The 14,969-nt window shown below is 46.4% G+C and overlaps 1 protein-coding gene across 2 annotated transcripts in view; it reads left to right on the top strand.

Annotated features, from left to right (window-relative positions):
- Msh2 (mutS homolog 2) overlaps positions 1 to 14,969 on the top strand; it is a 59,167-nt gene that overhangs the window by 21,349 nt on the left and 22,849 nt on the right. For both annotated transcript variants that reach the window (XM_039112994.2, NM_031058.2), the window contains exon 8: positions 4,483 to 4,592. In XM_039112994.2, the coding sequence (XP_038968922.1) occupies positions 4,483 to 4,592 (110 nt within the window). The remainder of the gene's footprint in view (positions 1 to 4,482; positions 4,593 to 14,969) is intronic.

Below are 14,969 nucleotides of genomic sequence, written 5' to 3'. Positions count from 1 at the left end.
TGGCAGGTGTGGCTCTTCGTTTTGTGGCAGTTCCATGAGAATGGAAGGGTGGAAGAGAAAGACACGAAGAGAATAAGTAAATCTCAGATACTTAGTAAGCAGTGTAATGGGGGAGCTGCGGCCTAGGTGATAGATACTAGGTGTGCTCTAAGAAGGCCTAGGTGATAGATACTAGGTGTGCTCTGAGAAGGCCTCTGAGAATTGCTGTTTGGGCTGAGTGATGGCTCAGCACTTAAGATAGCACTGGTTGCTCTTCCAGAGGAGCTGGGTTTCATTCCGAGCACCACATGGTTTATAGCCATTTGTAAATCCAGCTCCAGGGGCTCTGAAGCTGTTTTCTGGCTTCCTTGGGTACCAGGCATGTAAGTGATGCAGACATACATGCAGGCAAAGCACCCGTGCACTTACGAGGAAAGAGAAGTTGCTGTTGTATATAGTGCTGATACCTGTAATCCCCAAATTTGATATGCTGAGGCAGGAGGATTGCCATAAATTTAGAGCAGCCTGGGCTGTAGAGTGAAACCTTGTCTCGAAAACCAAAACAAACAAGAAGAAAGGAAAGTCAAAGAAATTACTTTCCAACATGAGATTTGAATGATGAAACAGAGCCAGCTTCTAGGATGCGAGGGGCTAGGGAGCCTACTGTATCATCAGCCAGTGCCGCATTTCAGGCTAGCAGGGATTGGACACGTTGTGAAGTAAGGTGACGTTTTAGTCACAGTGCTAGAAAATACGGGAAGAGTGGTAGGAATTAAGGCTGGAGTTGAGGCCTGTCTAGTGTGTGTGTCCTCTCTCTTTAAAATTAAAAACAAAGCCAAGTGGCCTGAGCCCGCAGAGTTGAGAGGGCGTCCAGTACTCTGTAGTTGGAGTACAGGTGATTAGGAGCCGGTGTGTGGTGCAGGGCCCTCTGGAAGAGCAGCCAGTCCTCTTTACCTCTGGGCCACTTCTTCAGCCCGGTATCTCATGTTTGTAATTTCGTTTTTGTTTTGTACTACCAGCTATTTTGGCTTCTAATAAAAATTATTTTTAGAGTAATGGTTTTAAACATATGAAATAAAACAAGTGCAAAAGAAAAATAATCCTGTTGGGGCTGGGGATTTAGCTCAGTGGTAGAGCGCTTACCTAGGAAACGCAAGGCCCTGGGTTCGGTCCCCAGCTCCGAAAAAAAGAACCAAAAAAAAAAAAAAAAAATCCTGTTGAAGTATAGTTATCAAGATGCAAACCCTTGGGGTTGGGGATTTAGCTCAGTAGTAGAGCCTTGCCTAGTAAGCGCAAGGTCCTGGGTTCGGTTCTCAGCTCTGAAAAAAATAAAAAAAAAATAAAAAAGGTGCAAACCCTTGATACAGAGCAGTGGACTTGTAATTGATGAATCTAAATTGTGTGTGCGTGTGTGTCCATCTGTCCATCCCTCTCTCCTCCCTTCCTTTTGGAAGGGACAGGAAGACAGGTCTCCAGAGCGAATGTAATTGTTTGCTGCCTGGTGTGGGATCTTGGAACTAAACTGGTCCTCTGGGAGCAGCACTCAGTTCTACCTCTCCAGCCCTTAGTTAATGCCATTGAAAAGAGTCTAAGGGGCTGGAGAGACAGCTGAGTGCTTAAGAGCGCTTGTTGCTTTTGCAGAGGACAGGTTTGATTTCCAGCACTTCTGTGGCCATCACGGCCATTCCAAACTCCAGTTCTAGGGTATCTGGTGACCTCTTCTGATTTCTGTGGGCATCAAGGATGTATTTTATATAAAATTAAAGATGAATAAATCTAAAAAGGGTCGGGGGACATGCTCACAGATTGGGCGTGGTGGTTTAATTCTGTATCCCAGCTGGGCAGGCCGGGGCAGGCACACTGCTTATATGCAGGGGTTTATACCAGCTTATGCAGCATAGTTACAGCCTTGTTTCTAAGAAAGAAATGACAGGCCTGTGCCTTCAATTTCAAAGTAATGCATCTTTATTTTTAATTTTAATTATGTGTATGTGGGTCTGTCTACATGTGAATGAATATAGGTGCCCCTGGAGGCCACAGTCTGAAACCCCTGGAGCTGGAGTTGTGGGTAATCGTGAGCTGCCCAGTGTGGGTCTATGTATGCTCCTAACCACTGAGGCATCCCCAGCCTCCTGAATGATGAATTTCAATGACACTTTGGATGACTCCAAACTCCGTTATCTGATTTGAGAGCATGGTTGGTGTTTTGATTGGTAACAATGTCGCGCAGCTTTATTACCTGTATTGGGAATTAGAGAGGAGATGAAAGGATGAACTGTGTTCATGCTCTACCTTGATGTGCAGGGGCCTGTGGACCTTGTCTTAGCTTGTGCAGGGCTTTCCTGGCTGTGGCCGTTAATATAAAATGGCTCGGTGTGGGTTAAAACTCAACCTTTGCCTGATGAGGTGGCAAAGGTTCCAGGAGTCTGTTGGAGAGGATGGGGACACCGAGGGTGACAAGCCACACATCTGCAGTGCAACAGCTATTTTTGATTTTTGTTCTGTTTTCTTTATGTAACAGGTATTCTGATACCGTGTGTGTGTGTGTGTGTGTGTGTGTTTGCGCGCTCGTGCACTTTTTCCTGTACGCTTGTGCTTTTGTTACTGGTGCCCTCTGGGAATCTTTTTTTTTTTTTTTTTTTAAAGATTTATTTATTTATTATATATATAAGTACACTGTAGCTGTCTTCAGATACACCAGAAGAGGGCATCGGATCTCTTTACAGATGGTTGTGAGCCACCATGTGGTTGCTGGGAATTGAACTCAGGACCTCTGAAAGAGCAGTCGGGTGCTCTTAACTGCTGAGCCATCTCTCCAGCCCGCCCTCTGGGAATCTTAAACCCTGGAACTGAAGTTAAAGAGAACTGAGCTGCCTCCATATGGGTGACTGGAAAGTCAGTTTAGGTCCTCTGGCTACAAGAGTAGCCTGCGCTCTTTAATTTCTGAGCTGTCTTCACCAGCCCCATCATGAGAATTCTTGAAAATCCTTCTAAGTCATGAGATAGAAAGACAGTGTTTATGGAAAACAAGTTCTTGCACAAAAATTGCAAAATACTGAACTGACAAAGTATTAGATAGAAACAAGTTATCTGTAGGGTTCACCTTAGCTCGTCTCTCTCTCTCGTGCTCTCTCGCTCTCTCTCCCCCTGTCCTGGAATTCCCAGGCTGGTCTTGAACACACAGATCCACCTGCCTCTGCCTCCCGAGTGCTGTGTTTAAAGGTGTGCGCCACCAGCGCTCAGCTGCTGCAGGGTATCTGCTTTAAATAGAGTGCGGTTTCAACAAAGTTACAAATTAACACTGAGGTTCAGTATTTGTTGTTGTTAAGTATTAGCAAATGTTTTTGTGCCCTTTGTATATCTTAACACAGTGGAAAGCGAAGTGGTTGTCCTTGCTAAGGTTCATTCTTGGAAGTGATTTTAGCTTTTAAAGACAGGACCTTATAGTATAGTCCTAGTCTGTCCTCAATACCTGTGGTTTCTCCAAAGGCCTGGGATTACAGGGTCTCACTGCCATTCCCCTTTGAAAATGTTACTGGAGACAGTGGGGCTAGGGCTTTCTATGACCCAGCATCACTGTTTTGATTGGCTGCCATTCATCCTTTACCAGGAGTTCTGAAGCCAAGTAGAGATAAAGAGCCAGGCATTGTAACACAGCAGACGTCATGTAGGCAAAGGGTTGTTTCCAGCCTGTCTGTTCTCACATATGTAGTGTCCTCAGGGTGTTAGAGGCAGTGGTGGTTCATAATGCAGTGTGACTCCCAGTGCTTTCATCATTCTCACTGGAGAGCCGTCAGATGGGAATTAATTACTTCGGATTAAAATTCCGTGTGCTAGTGGTCACCTGCAGAATGCCTTCAAGCATTAAGTGGCGGTGAGGAGAAAAAAGTAATCCTTGTGTCCCAAGTAGTAGTGACTAGTGGTGTAGGGTGAGGTGGCTCATGTGGAGCACACTGCCATGGCTGTCGTCCGGGTGCATACCTGTCTTCTGCGTCGCCGCATTGTCAGTGTATTGTGCTGACAAGGACAGGGCTCAGGATGCCAGGCTGCAGATGAGCAAGCCACTGAGCAGCATGGCTGGGCTGGCGCCAGCCCCAACTCTGCCTTCCTGGTACCTTGTTGGTTCCTGTTCCTCCTGTCACGTTATTCCTTCTTAACAGCCAAGTTCCCAGTTTAAAGACTTGATTGGAGCACTGGGTTGTTAATGGAGATTAGATGAAAATTAGAGGTCTTATTTCTATGGCTTTATCATTTAGTCATAGTTAATGTTTCCACATTGCTCTGAAGGAGACGACAGACATCCAGGGAGGGCAGTGCCCAGTAGTGGGGCATTGGGTGCAGACACCACAGCAGTTCCCTGTTTGTAGATAACTTTTGAGTTAAAGCAGAAAGGTAGAACTGAGTTCAGAGACCTATATAGGTCGTGCTTCCTGGTTCAAAGGATGTTCATTATTTTAATTGTTACGAGCTGTTGTTTTTATTTCTGTTTCTGCTTTGTTTTAGGAAGACACCAGGCATTGTTGTTGGCAGTTTTTGTGACTCCTCTTACTGATCTTCGTTCTGATTTTTCAAAATTTCAAGAAATGATAGAAACGACTTTAGATATGGATCAGGTATGCAATTTACATTTAATTCCTACAGCAAAGTAGTTTTGGAAAGGAAAAAGTAACGAGAAACAAAACAGAAAAATCATATTTAAAAATATTTTGTTTTGAGTTTGTATTTTTGGCACTTTGTGTGGCACCTTTGTGGCTAATTGGTGTAAACTTAAGTGACAGACAAGGAGGAATGGACTTGCTAGGGGATGCTGGGGATTGAACCCATGGCCTTGAATGTGGTGGCGAGTGTCTGACCACTGCTCCATCCAGCCCCACCAGTCCTTTTCAGTGAAGATAGGAGTCATTGAGTGCAGAGACTGGGTGCGGGATGCTTCCTGCTGTTTATCCTGGAACATGGTATCCACCTGCCTCAGCCTCCCGAATGTTAGTGCAAGGAGTACAAGGAAGGGTGTGCGGCAGTTCCGGGTTGAGAGAGAATGACATCATAAATGATTCCGAATGTTCAACTTGGACACATTTTCATCAAGGCAGAGGAATTCTAGTTACTGAACCTCGGGGGCTCATGTAATCTCAGCTGGCAGGAGACTGGGTCACAACAATTGTAGGAGTTCAAGCTCAGTGTAGACTACAGTGTAAATCTCAGAAAACAGGAAAGTGAACAGGATACAAGGAAGCGTCATTTTTTGTCCTGTAGAAAGTTGTTTTGGGGAGGTAAGGTGGTTAGTTTGTGCATAAAATAGGCATAGATGTTCACTTTTTGTTTTTTATTTATTTTCATTTTCTGTGTATGTGTTCTGCCTGTATACAAAACTATATTGTGTGTGTATCTGGTGCTGGTGGAAGCCAGAAAAGGGCATCTGACTGCCTGTAACTAGGTTAGATGATTGTGAGTTACCACATGGTGCTGGGAACCGAACCTGGATCCTCTAGAAGAACATCAAGTGCTCTTAGCCTCCAAGCCATCTCGCCAGCCTCTCTCTGAGTCTCTCTGACTGAGGCTGGCCTCCAGCTCAAGGCCTATATATCAAATGCTGGGATTACAGGCATGCACCACAATATCCTGCTTAAATTTTTCCTAAACTTAAAAAAATAAAAATCTTGGGTTCGGTCCTCAGCTCAAAAAAAAAAAAAAAAAAATCTAAGCTGAATTTCCCATGAAAAGACTATGCCAGGATATATACTCACATTATTGGCATCAAGGTAACAGTTTGGTTGGGTTCTTAGTACCTGTAGATCTATTTGAGTTGATAATTTGTGATCTTGATTTATTTTGGTTGTTTTAGACCGTATGTGTGTTTGTGCACGAGTACTGGTGTTAGTCAGTATGTTCTGGAAAGAATAAGACAAAGTTTAAGAAGTCTAGAAGAGGGTAGGTTTTATTTAGAATTGCTAGGTTCAGTGGAACCCTCTGGAAGGCCTGGTTTCTTGATTTAATCAAAACCAGTCCCTTTGGCCTTAGAGTAGCTACCAGTAGCAGTTGAACCCTATTATTTGCCATGAATAGGTTTTTTTCTGCCAAAGAAATAAGCCAATTTGAGCTGAATTAAAAGAAAACAGGCAAGTTTATTTGGGAGTGAGCTACCGGGCCTTGGGGGATGAGACTGAAACAGTCAAGGGCAGACTGTGGTAGGGAAGCTCTTCACAGTTTGTAGGTAAAGGAGAATGACTGTCTGCTGCATGCTGGGCGTGCACCCCTGGGTGGTTACCTAGGGCTGGGTGGGGCTGGGCGGGGCGGGGTGGTGAGGGGCTTGGGACTGCTGTCAGAGATGTCAAGATGTGTGGTCCTGTTGACTAGGGACTTGTTATTTGCTCCAGCTCAGCTGGCCCTGAGGTTTGTAGGAGGAGGCAGGAAGAGTGGAGTCTGCTGTCCCTGGCAGTGAATGACGGCCACCTCTGCTGGGAGTTGGAGAGCATCCAAAAGTGTGGCCCTAAGGGGCTACATAAGGTTGGTCACAATGAACATACCCTTGGTGGTGAGAAAAAGCTCCTTTCCATCCAAAAGGAGGAGTGGGTATGGGCTTTTAATGAGGCAGAATTGGAGATGTTGGCCCTTGGCTATTTGCAGTCCATGGTTAAGCAGTTACCTCAGCCTGCTGTGAAGAGGTCCCCACTGGGAGGTGGTTTGCCCCAACTGTTTCAGTGGAGGTGACCACAGCACAAGCCACTTGGAGGTGTACCAGTCTGTCAGTGAGAGCTCCCATCCACAAAGAGGATGAGCTGGGTCTCTAAGGGGTTGGTTAAAAGCCCAGGCCAGGGTGAGCATAGAGTCTCCATAGTCTTTGGGCTATGAGTGAGAGGAGGTATAGGGGGATGGGACAGGGAGGAGGGTTACAGAGGGTTGCAGGATTTAGAGCAGGACTGGGGGTCAAGGTAATTTGGGGTTTTTCTAGAAACAGATGAAAGGCTTGGACCCCAGAGGACCCAGGGAGGGAAAGAGGGAAATGACTCAAGGATGGAGAGGTGAGGGGTGGAGTCTGCCATGATGAACTGGATCAGGGTGAGCTTGGGTCTCCTGGGTAAGTTCTGCCACCATGGTGAAGGTCCTCAAACATGGCTGCCATCCACAGATGGAGGGCAAAAGTTCTGGCCTATGGGAGGGCCCAGTTGACTGAGCTAAAACACCTGCAGTCATTCCTCTGTAAAGAGGCAGTAGGGGTGGGTGGGGTCTGGAGGGCCAGGGCAGGCTGCTAAGAGGGTGTCCTCCAGTAAAGAGAAGTGACAGCAGACTGTGGTTGGCTTCGGGGGGAGTGGGAGACTTGGGAACTCTCTCTAGCTGCTTGGTGTAGTGGCTTAGCTGTAAGAGCAAAATTGGGGATCCAGTATCTGAAGAACCCCACCAGGGACAAAAAATGAAAGAATCTGGTTTGCCTGAAAGACTTGGACTTGATCAGAGGTGAGGGTCGTACACCCTGGGCCGAGTTGGATGCCTATGTACACAGCAGTGGGAGAGCACAGCTGGGCTTTAGATGGAGAGGCATGGTAACCCAGGGAACCAAGAGAGTTGAGTAGTAAGTCACTGGTTTTTTTTGGGACAGACAAGGAAAGGCTGCGGAGTAAAATGTCATCTTATATAATGAAGTGTGCTAGGATTAAGGTCCTGAGGAGAGGTCCAGAGTCAAAGCTTGGCAAGAAGAATGAGGACTGTCCTGGAAGCCTTGAGTGAGAACTGTCCCTGTGAGCTGCCTTGAAGCCAGTGCGTGTATCAGGGTCCTCCCAGGTGAAGGCAAAGAGGCAATAAGAATCAGGGCTCAGGGGGACAGTAAAGAAGGGATCCTTTGTGTCCTCTATGGTAAAGTAGGAGATAGAGGAGGAGTGTAAACAGGAGGGTGGAAGGGTTGTTGGACAGGGTAGGTTGGATATCTACCTTATTGGTGTACTATGTGGTAGGCACCGGAAGGCTCGTGCACTGGGAGAATGGGAGTGTTGCGAGGCGAGTCTAGAGTCCCTGGGATAGTAGGTGGGTAATGGCTTGAGACCGCAGCACTGGGTTTCAGGAAACTGGGGTCTGGAGGGAAAGGAGGAGGAAGAGGAGGGTTGAGTGGATCTGTAGGGTAGGGACAGGTGAGCCTGGCGTAGATCTGTGAGGCAACTAGGGAAAGAAGATAAGACTCAGGAAAGGTTATTTATGGGGCCCAGGGAGGCTCCAAAGCAGCTAAGGATTTCATGGCGGAGTAAAGGAACCCAGGCAGACAGGTATGACCAGAAAGGCTCAAGAAGAATCACCTTGCAAGAGTGCAGGGAAGTTCAGGGCCTTAGTATGGGAGGGGGTTACATCCTCGGGACAGATTGGTGATGGTGTGTGACCCAAGTTGAAGTTAAAACAAAGAAGGTAGCCCGTGTCCATCAGGAACAAGGTAGGCTCATCTGTTGCTGCCTCATCTCGGCTTGATGAGGCCATGGAGCCATCAGTCCTGTGGCCAAGGAGCTCTAAGGGTCTGCAGTGTCTGTGCTAGTGGGGCTGGGCCTCTGTAGCTGGGCATGGAAGGCGGGCCCACGTGGGGGCATTCCAATCTGTAGTTGCTGGCCGCCAGTAGGCGGGGTGGCTTCATGGGCTACTGAGGCTAGCGGCAGTTGCCACATTTGAAACAGGCCCCTGGCAGAGGGTAGCCTTCTGCCGTAGCCAAGCCTGCCGGGAGCTCTCTCTGCCACCTCCTCTCATGCTTTTGAAGACTTTAAAAGCTATTTTCACCAGCTTCTGTCAGGGGGTTTGAGAACCCTCCTCTCTCTGCCTTTTAGTTTTTCCAACTATGTGACTGGGACTTGGAGAAGTTAGGTCTGGTCTTCTACCTCATGGTCCCACGCTCCCAGAAATAAGACTCAGACTCGAAATATGTTTACAAATACTTTGGCCATATAGCTGTGCTCTTCTGACTAGATCATAGCTTAGACAACCCAGTTATTTTAACCTACATTCTGTCACGTGGCTAATTACCTGTGCTCAGGTACTATGCGTCCGTCTTGTTCTATCTTCCTCTGGTGAATCTTCCCATGCCTGGCTCTGTCCCAGAATTCTCTGTGCCTCCCCGATGTCTCACTTTCCATTTCCTGCCCAAGCCATAGGCCATAGTCTTTTAAATTGACAGGTAATGCATCTATACAGTACAGAAAATATTCCCTCTACAATGACTGAGAAGTAAAATGGATAGTGAGGACCATGGTTTCTCTTCGGGAGGCTGGTTCCAGGAGAGTATATTGAATCATGGTGGGATTTTCATGGAATTTATTAAAGTCATCATTAGTTGACTCTAACTCCATTCCCTGAAGGAGGCAACAGACCATAAGGTCCCTCCTCTGGTAGCCATCCTGACCTGGCTGGTAATCCCAGCTGGGTTCTGCAGCTGGCACTAACTTGTCACTCACAGGAACTGTATTGTCCACTAAGTGGGTCTAGTCTGTGTACTTTCTGGCGGCTGCTCGAACCCACCCGTGTTCCTCAGGAGTGAGAGTGGAACCCTGTATGACATACAGTTCATAGGTCATAGGCCTGGCAAAGGTAGTGGAACTCTTTCAAATATAGGTGGATAGGTTGGCTGAGGAGGAGCCTCACCACATTTCAGTCTGGGGGAGGTTGTGTAGGGAGAAAGGAACGTGAGTTGGAACAAGGCCCTCAGCTCTTGCCACCTCTTGGAGGGCAGCAGACAGCAGAGGTCTACCAGACTGTTGTAAGAAGCCGTGTGTGTGTGTGTGTGTGTGTGTGTGTGTGTGTCTGTCTGTCTGTCTGTCTGTCTGTCTGTCTGTCTGTCCAGGCAGGGCAGACTAGGGTGTGGGTTACAGGGTCATAGGGGGAGGGGCAGAGCAGGATGGGGAGGAGGTTCATAAAGGGGGAGGTGGTACATTAGAAGGGGAGCAGTGGGAGGAGAAACGGGAGATGGGAGGTGGGTAGGGGGAAGGGAAGGGGTGGGGGAGCCAGTGACTCAATCCAAGTCCTTGGATAAAAGGTTGTTTGGGGCGCAGTGACCCTGGCCAACAAGAGGGGTTGTCAAGCACTAGGTACAGAAGTGCAGTTCCTAAAAACTTGAACATGAGGGAGTTCAGTCTTCTTGCCCTGTGCAGACATTTTCGAGGTCAGTTTGTAGAGTGCCTCCTGGTGGCCATTTAGATTGGTTTTCTAGAATATGCTGAGGTCAGGCCACGGAGCACAGAGCAGAAAGAACCAGGTGTGTTAGACGAGTTTTGAGAGGGACCCAGTTGGATAAATCTCACAGCAGTCAGCCTGGGGCATTGGGGGTTTACATTTAGACCTGGCAGTGCCCGTTGTCCAGTCTTGCTCGTTGACTTATCTCTTCAGTGGAGAAAGAAAATCTCTCAGTTGCAATGGCAGGCACAGGAAGTTGGCTCAGCTGCTGCTGGGTGCCATTCTAGACCAGAACAGTTAGGACTGGTTAGCTGTTGGCTGTTGATACTAACCTGGGTGGGTGGGAAGGGATGGCTCGTAAGCTCATCTCTAGAGACCGTCATCGCCACATAGTACCCAATCCTAGACCACCCTGGACAGCTCCACTCCTGCCCACGGATACCCTTTACTCTTTAAACCCTGCACTCTGCTGGTTTCTCTGGGCAGCCGCCCTCCCGGGCTTCCCTCTCAGTAAATCTGTGTGAGGTCTGTTGTGAAGTGTGACTTTGGTATTCTGTGGCTCCCTACAGCCGGGATCCTTTCCATCCAAGCTGTAACACTCACATATCAGCTTCCTGCAGGAGGGACATTTAAGTGTGAACACTGCAGGGCCTGGCAGGGCTGCTGTGGCCAGTAGCAGTTACCCCTTAGTCACTGTAATGGAGGCGCTTACAGTTTAATATGTGGAACTCAGTCCTAATAAAAGGCCACACTCCTGGGAGCTGACTTAGACCCGCCTCTAACCGTATCTCAGGTTGTAAGGCAAGTTCAAATCACCGTCAGCACAGATATTTGTAATGAACTAAGGCATTCAGATTACATTTTTAGAACAACTTTCAGAAATTCTCCAGAGACTCTCAATTGTTCATGTCTGATCTCTGAAAGTCTTGCTGTGCCCCAGCTGTGCTTAGGAGTTCATGTAATGAAGGGTCTCATTTACACAATGGCTTGCTTCCTGTGCGCTTCCCCCACCCCACTCCACCCCTCAGTAAGTATTTCTGTGGCTGTTTTCCATAAGTCCTCTTTTTTTTCTCCTGTTTTAGAAATAAATGTAGATCCAAACTATCCTAAGCCAAAATTCAAGAAGGTGTTGATTTTTACAAAACTGAACATTTCCTTGGTGTTTCAGTGAATCATATTAATTTTTTTTTTTTCCTTTTTCTTTTTTTTTTTTTTTTCGGAGCTGGGGACCGAACCCAGGGCCTTGCGCTTCCTAGGCAAGCGCTCTACCACTGAGCTAAATCCCCAACCCCTCATATTAATTTTTTAAGATTTTTTTTTACAATGTATACAGTTTATTTTGAACATATCCAGTGCAGATCTTTCCGCTTCCCCTCTGTGGTGGTTTGAATATGCTCGGTCCCTAGGGATTGGCACTATTAGGAGCTGTGGCTGTGTTAGAGGAAGTGTGTCAATGTGCAGGTGGGCTTTGAGGCCGCCTGCTGCTCACTGTGGAAGAAGTCAGTGCTCTCCCGGTCCCCTCCGACTGTCTTCAGATCAAGATGCAGACCTCAGCTCCTTCTCTAGCACCTTGTCTACCTGCACACTGCCATACTTCTTGCCAAGATGATAATGGACTGAACCTCTGAAGCTGTCAGCCATCCCCAGTTCAGTGTTTGTCATTATAAGAGGTCATGGCATCTGTTCACAGCAGTGGAACTCTAAGACAACCTTGGATGTCATTGTCATGTCAAGGCTCGAAGTGAGTCTTAATTATTGGGAGACCCCCCCAAGTGAGACACTAGAACAGAGTTCGATGCAAACACAAGAGATTTATTTTCCTGGGGTGTTGGGGTCTACTCTTTTTTTTTTTTAATTTTTATTAGATATATTTCTTTACTTATATTTCAAATGTTATTCTCCTTCCCGGTTTCCTGTCCATAAGCTCCCATCCCCTCCCATCCCTCTCCCTCATACAGGTATTCCCTCCATACATCCCCCTTACTCCCACCCCCACCCCCCATCTTCCCCTGCACTGGGGGTCCAACCTTGGCAGGACCAAGGGCTTCCCCTTCCACTGGTGCCCCAACAAGGCTATTCTCTGTTACATATGCATTTGGAGCCCTGGGTCAGTCCATGTATAGTGTTTCGGTAGTGGTTGAGTCCCTGGCAGCTCTGGTTGGTTGGCATTGCTGTTTTTATGGGATTGCAAGCTCTTTCACCTCTTTCAATCCTTCCTCTAATTCCCCCCAAGGGGGTCCTGTTCTCAGTTCGGTGGTTTGCTGTTAGCATTGACCTCTGTATTGGACATGCTCTGGATGTGTCTCTCAGGAGAGACCTATATCTGGTCCCTTTCAGCATGCATTTTTTATCTTCATCAATCTTATCTAGTTTTGGTGGCTATATATATATGGGCCACAGGTTGGCCAGGCTCTGAATGGCTGTTATATGTGAAGTTCTCTTTCTTTGTTGGGTCTTTGTGTGGTTTAGGTATAAGAGTAATTGTGGCTTCATAGAAGGATTTTGGTAGTGCTCCGTCTGTTTCAATTTTGTGGATTAATTTGGACAGTATTGGTCTTCTATGAAGGTCTGATAGAATTCTGCACTGAGGGGTTGGGGATTTAGCTCAGTGGTAGAGCGCTTGCCTAGCAAGCGAAAGGCCCTGGGTTTGGTCCCCAGCTCCGAAAAAAAAGAAAAAAGAAAAAAGATTTAAAAAAAAAGAATTCTGCACTGAACCCATCTGGACCTGGGCTCTTTTTGGTTGGGAGACTTTTAATAACTGCTTCTATTTCTTTAGGAGTTATGGGGTTGTTCTGATGGTTTATTTGTTCCTGATTTAACTTTAGTACCTGGTATCTGTCTAGGAAATTGTCCATTTCCTCCAGATTTTCAAGTTTTGTTGAATATAGGCTTTTGTAGTAGGATCTGATGATTTTTTGAATTTCCTCTGATTCTGTAGTTATGTCTCCCTTTTCATTTCTGATTTTGTTAATTTGGATACACTCTCTGTGTCCTCTCGTTAGTCTGGCTAAGGGTTTTTCTATCTTGTTGATTTTCTCAAAGAACCAGCTCCTGGTTCTGTTGATTCTTTGTATAGTCCTTTTAGTTTCTACTTGGTTGATTTCAACCTTGAGTTTGATTATTTCCTGCCTTCTACTTCTCTTGGGTTTATTTATTTCTTTTTGTTCTAGAGCTTTTAGGTGTGCTGTCAAGCTGCTGACATATGCTCTCTCCTGTTGCTTTCTGCAGGCACTCAGCGCTATGAGTTTTCCTCTTACCACAGCTTTCATTGTGTCCCATAAGTTTGGGTATGTTGTACCTTCATTTTCATTAAATTCTAAGAAGTCTTTAGTTTCTTTATTTCTTACTTGACCAGGTTGTCATTGAAGAGCATTGTTCAATTCCATGTATATGTGGGCTTTCTGTCATTATTGTTGTTATTGAAGACCAGTCTTAGTCCATGGTGATCTGATAGGACGCATGGGGTTATTTCTGTCTTCCTGTATCTGTTGAGGCCTGTTGTGTGACCAATTATATGGTCAATTTTGGAGAAGGTTCCTTGAGGTGCTGAGAAGTTATATCCTTTTTTTTTTTTTTTTTGGTTCTTTTTTTTGGAGCTGGGGACCGAACCCAGGGCCTTGCGCTTCCTAGGCAAGCGCTCTACCACTGAGCTAAATCCCCAACCCAGTTATGTCCTTTTGATTTAGGATGGAATGTTCTATAAATATCTGTTAAATCCATTTGGTTCATAACTTCTGTTAGTTTCTGTAGTCTCTGTTCAATTTTTGTTTCCATGATCTGTCCATTGATGAGAGTGGGGTGTTGAAATCTCCTACTGTTATCGTGTGAGGTGCAATGTGTGCTTTGAGCTTTAGTCAGATTTCTTTTATGATTGTAGGTGCCCTTGCATTTGAAGCATAGATATTTAGAATTGAGAGTTCATCTTGGTGGATTTTTCCTTTGATGAATATGAAGTGTTCTTATCTTTTTTAATGACTTTTGGTTGAAAGTCAATTTTATTTGATATTAGAATGGCAACTCAAACTTGTTTCTTTGGACCATTTGCTTGGAAAGTTGTTTTCCAGCCATTTACTCTGAGGTAGTGTCTGTCTTTGTCTCTGAGGTATGTTTCCCGCATGCAGCAAAATGCTGGGTCCTCTTTACGTATCCAGTCTGTTAGTCTATGCCTTTTTATTGGGGTATTGAGTCTGTTGATGTTGAGAGATATTAAGGAATAGTGATTGTTGCTTCCTATTATTTTCGTTGTTAGACGTGGAATTATGCTTGTTTGTCTCTCTTTTGGTTTCATCGCAAGGAAATTATATTCTTGGTTTCTGTACGGTGTGGTTTCCTTCCTTTGAAAAGCTCTCAGGGAGAACTTTCCCTCGGGATGGAGACCCTCTAACTCCAAAGACCAGACCGAGACACCACAGGATGCAATCAGCAAGAGGATTTGGTTTATTGTCGGGATACACAGGCACAGGCACCTGCGGGCGCTTCAGTCACTCGGGGGACTGGCGCGCCCCACAGAACCAAGGATGGGCTTTTATAGGATTTTGGGGAGCAGAAGCAAGCATACAGAAGCAGATGCATGGTTACAGGGATATAATTGGTGGATTCTAATATGGCAAGGGTTTAGCCCGGGGGCAAGTTTCCTAGCTACCTTCTTGAAACATAACGGCTGACTCGGCCCCCCAAGGGTTCAGCCCGGGGGCAAGTTTCCTAGCTACCTTCCTGAAACATAACGGCTGACTCGGCCCCCCAAGGGTTCAGCCCGGGGGCAAGTTTCTTAGCTACCTTCTTGGAACATAACGACTGACTCGGCCCCCCACCAGGGTGTGGGACCTCTCCCGGGGCTTTTTTCATTGTCAGGTGCT

This window comes from Rattus norvegicus, chromosome 6, assembly GCF_036323735.1.
Source record: "Rattus norvegicus strain BN/NHsdMcwi chromosome 6, GRCr8, whole genome shotgun sequence".
Classification (NCBI taxonomy): Eukaryota; Metazoa; Chordata; class Mammalia; order Rodentia; family Muridae; genus Rattus; species Rattus norvegicus.
Note: the sequence above shows the minus strand (reverse complement) of the source record. Positions and strands in the feature narration are given on the sequence as shown.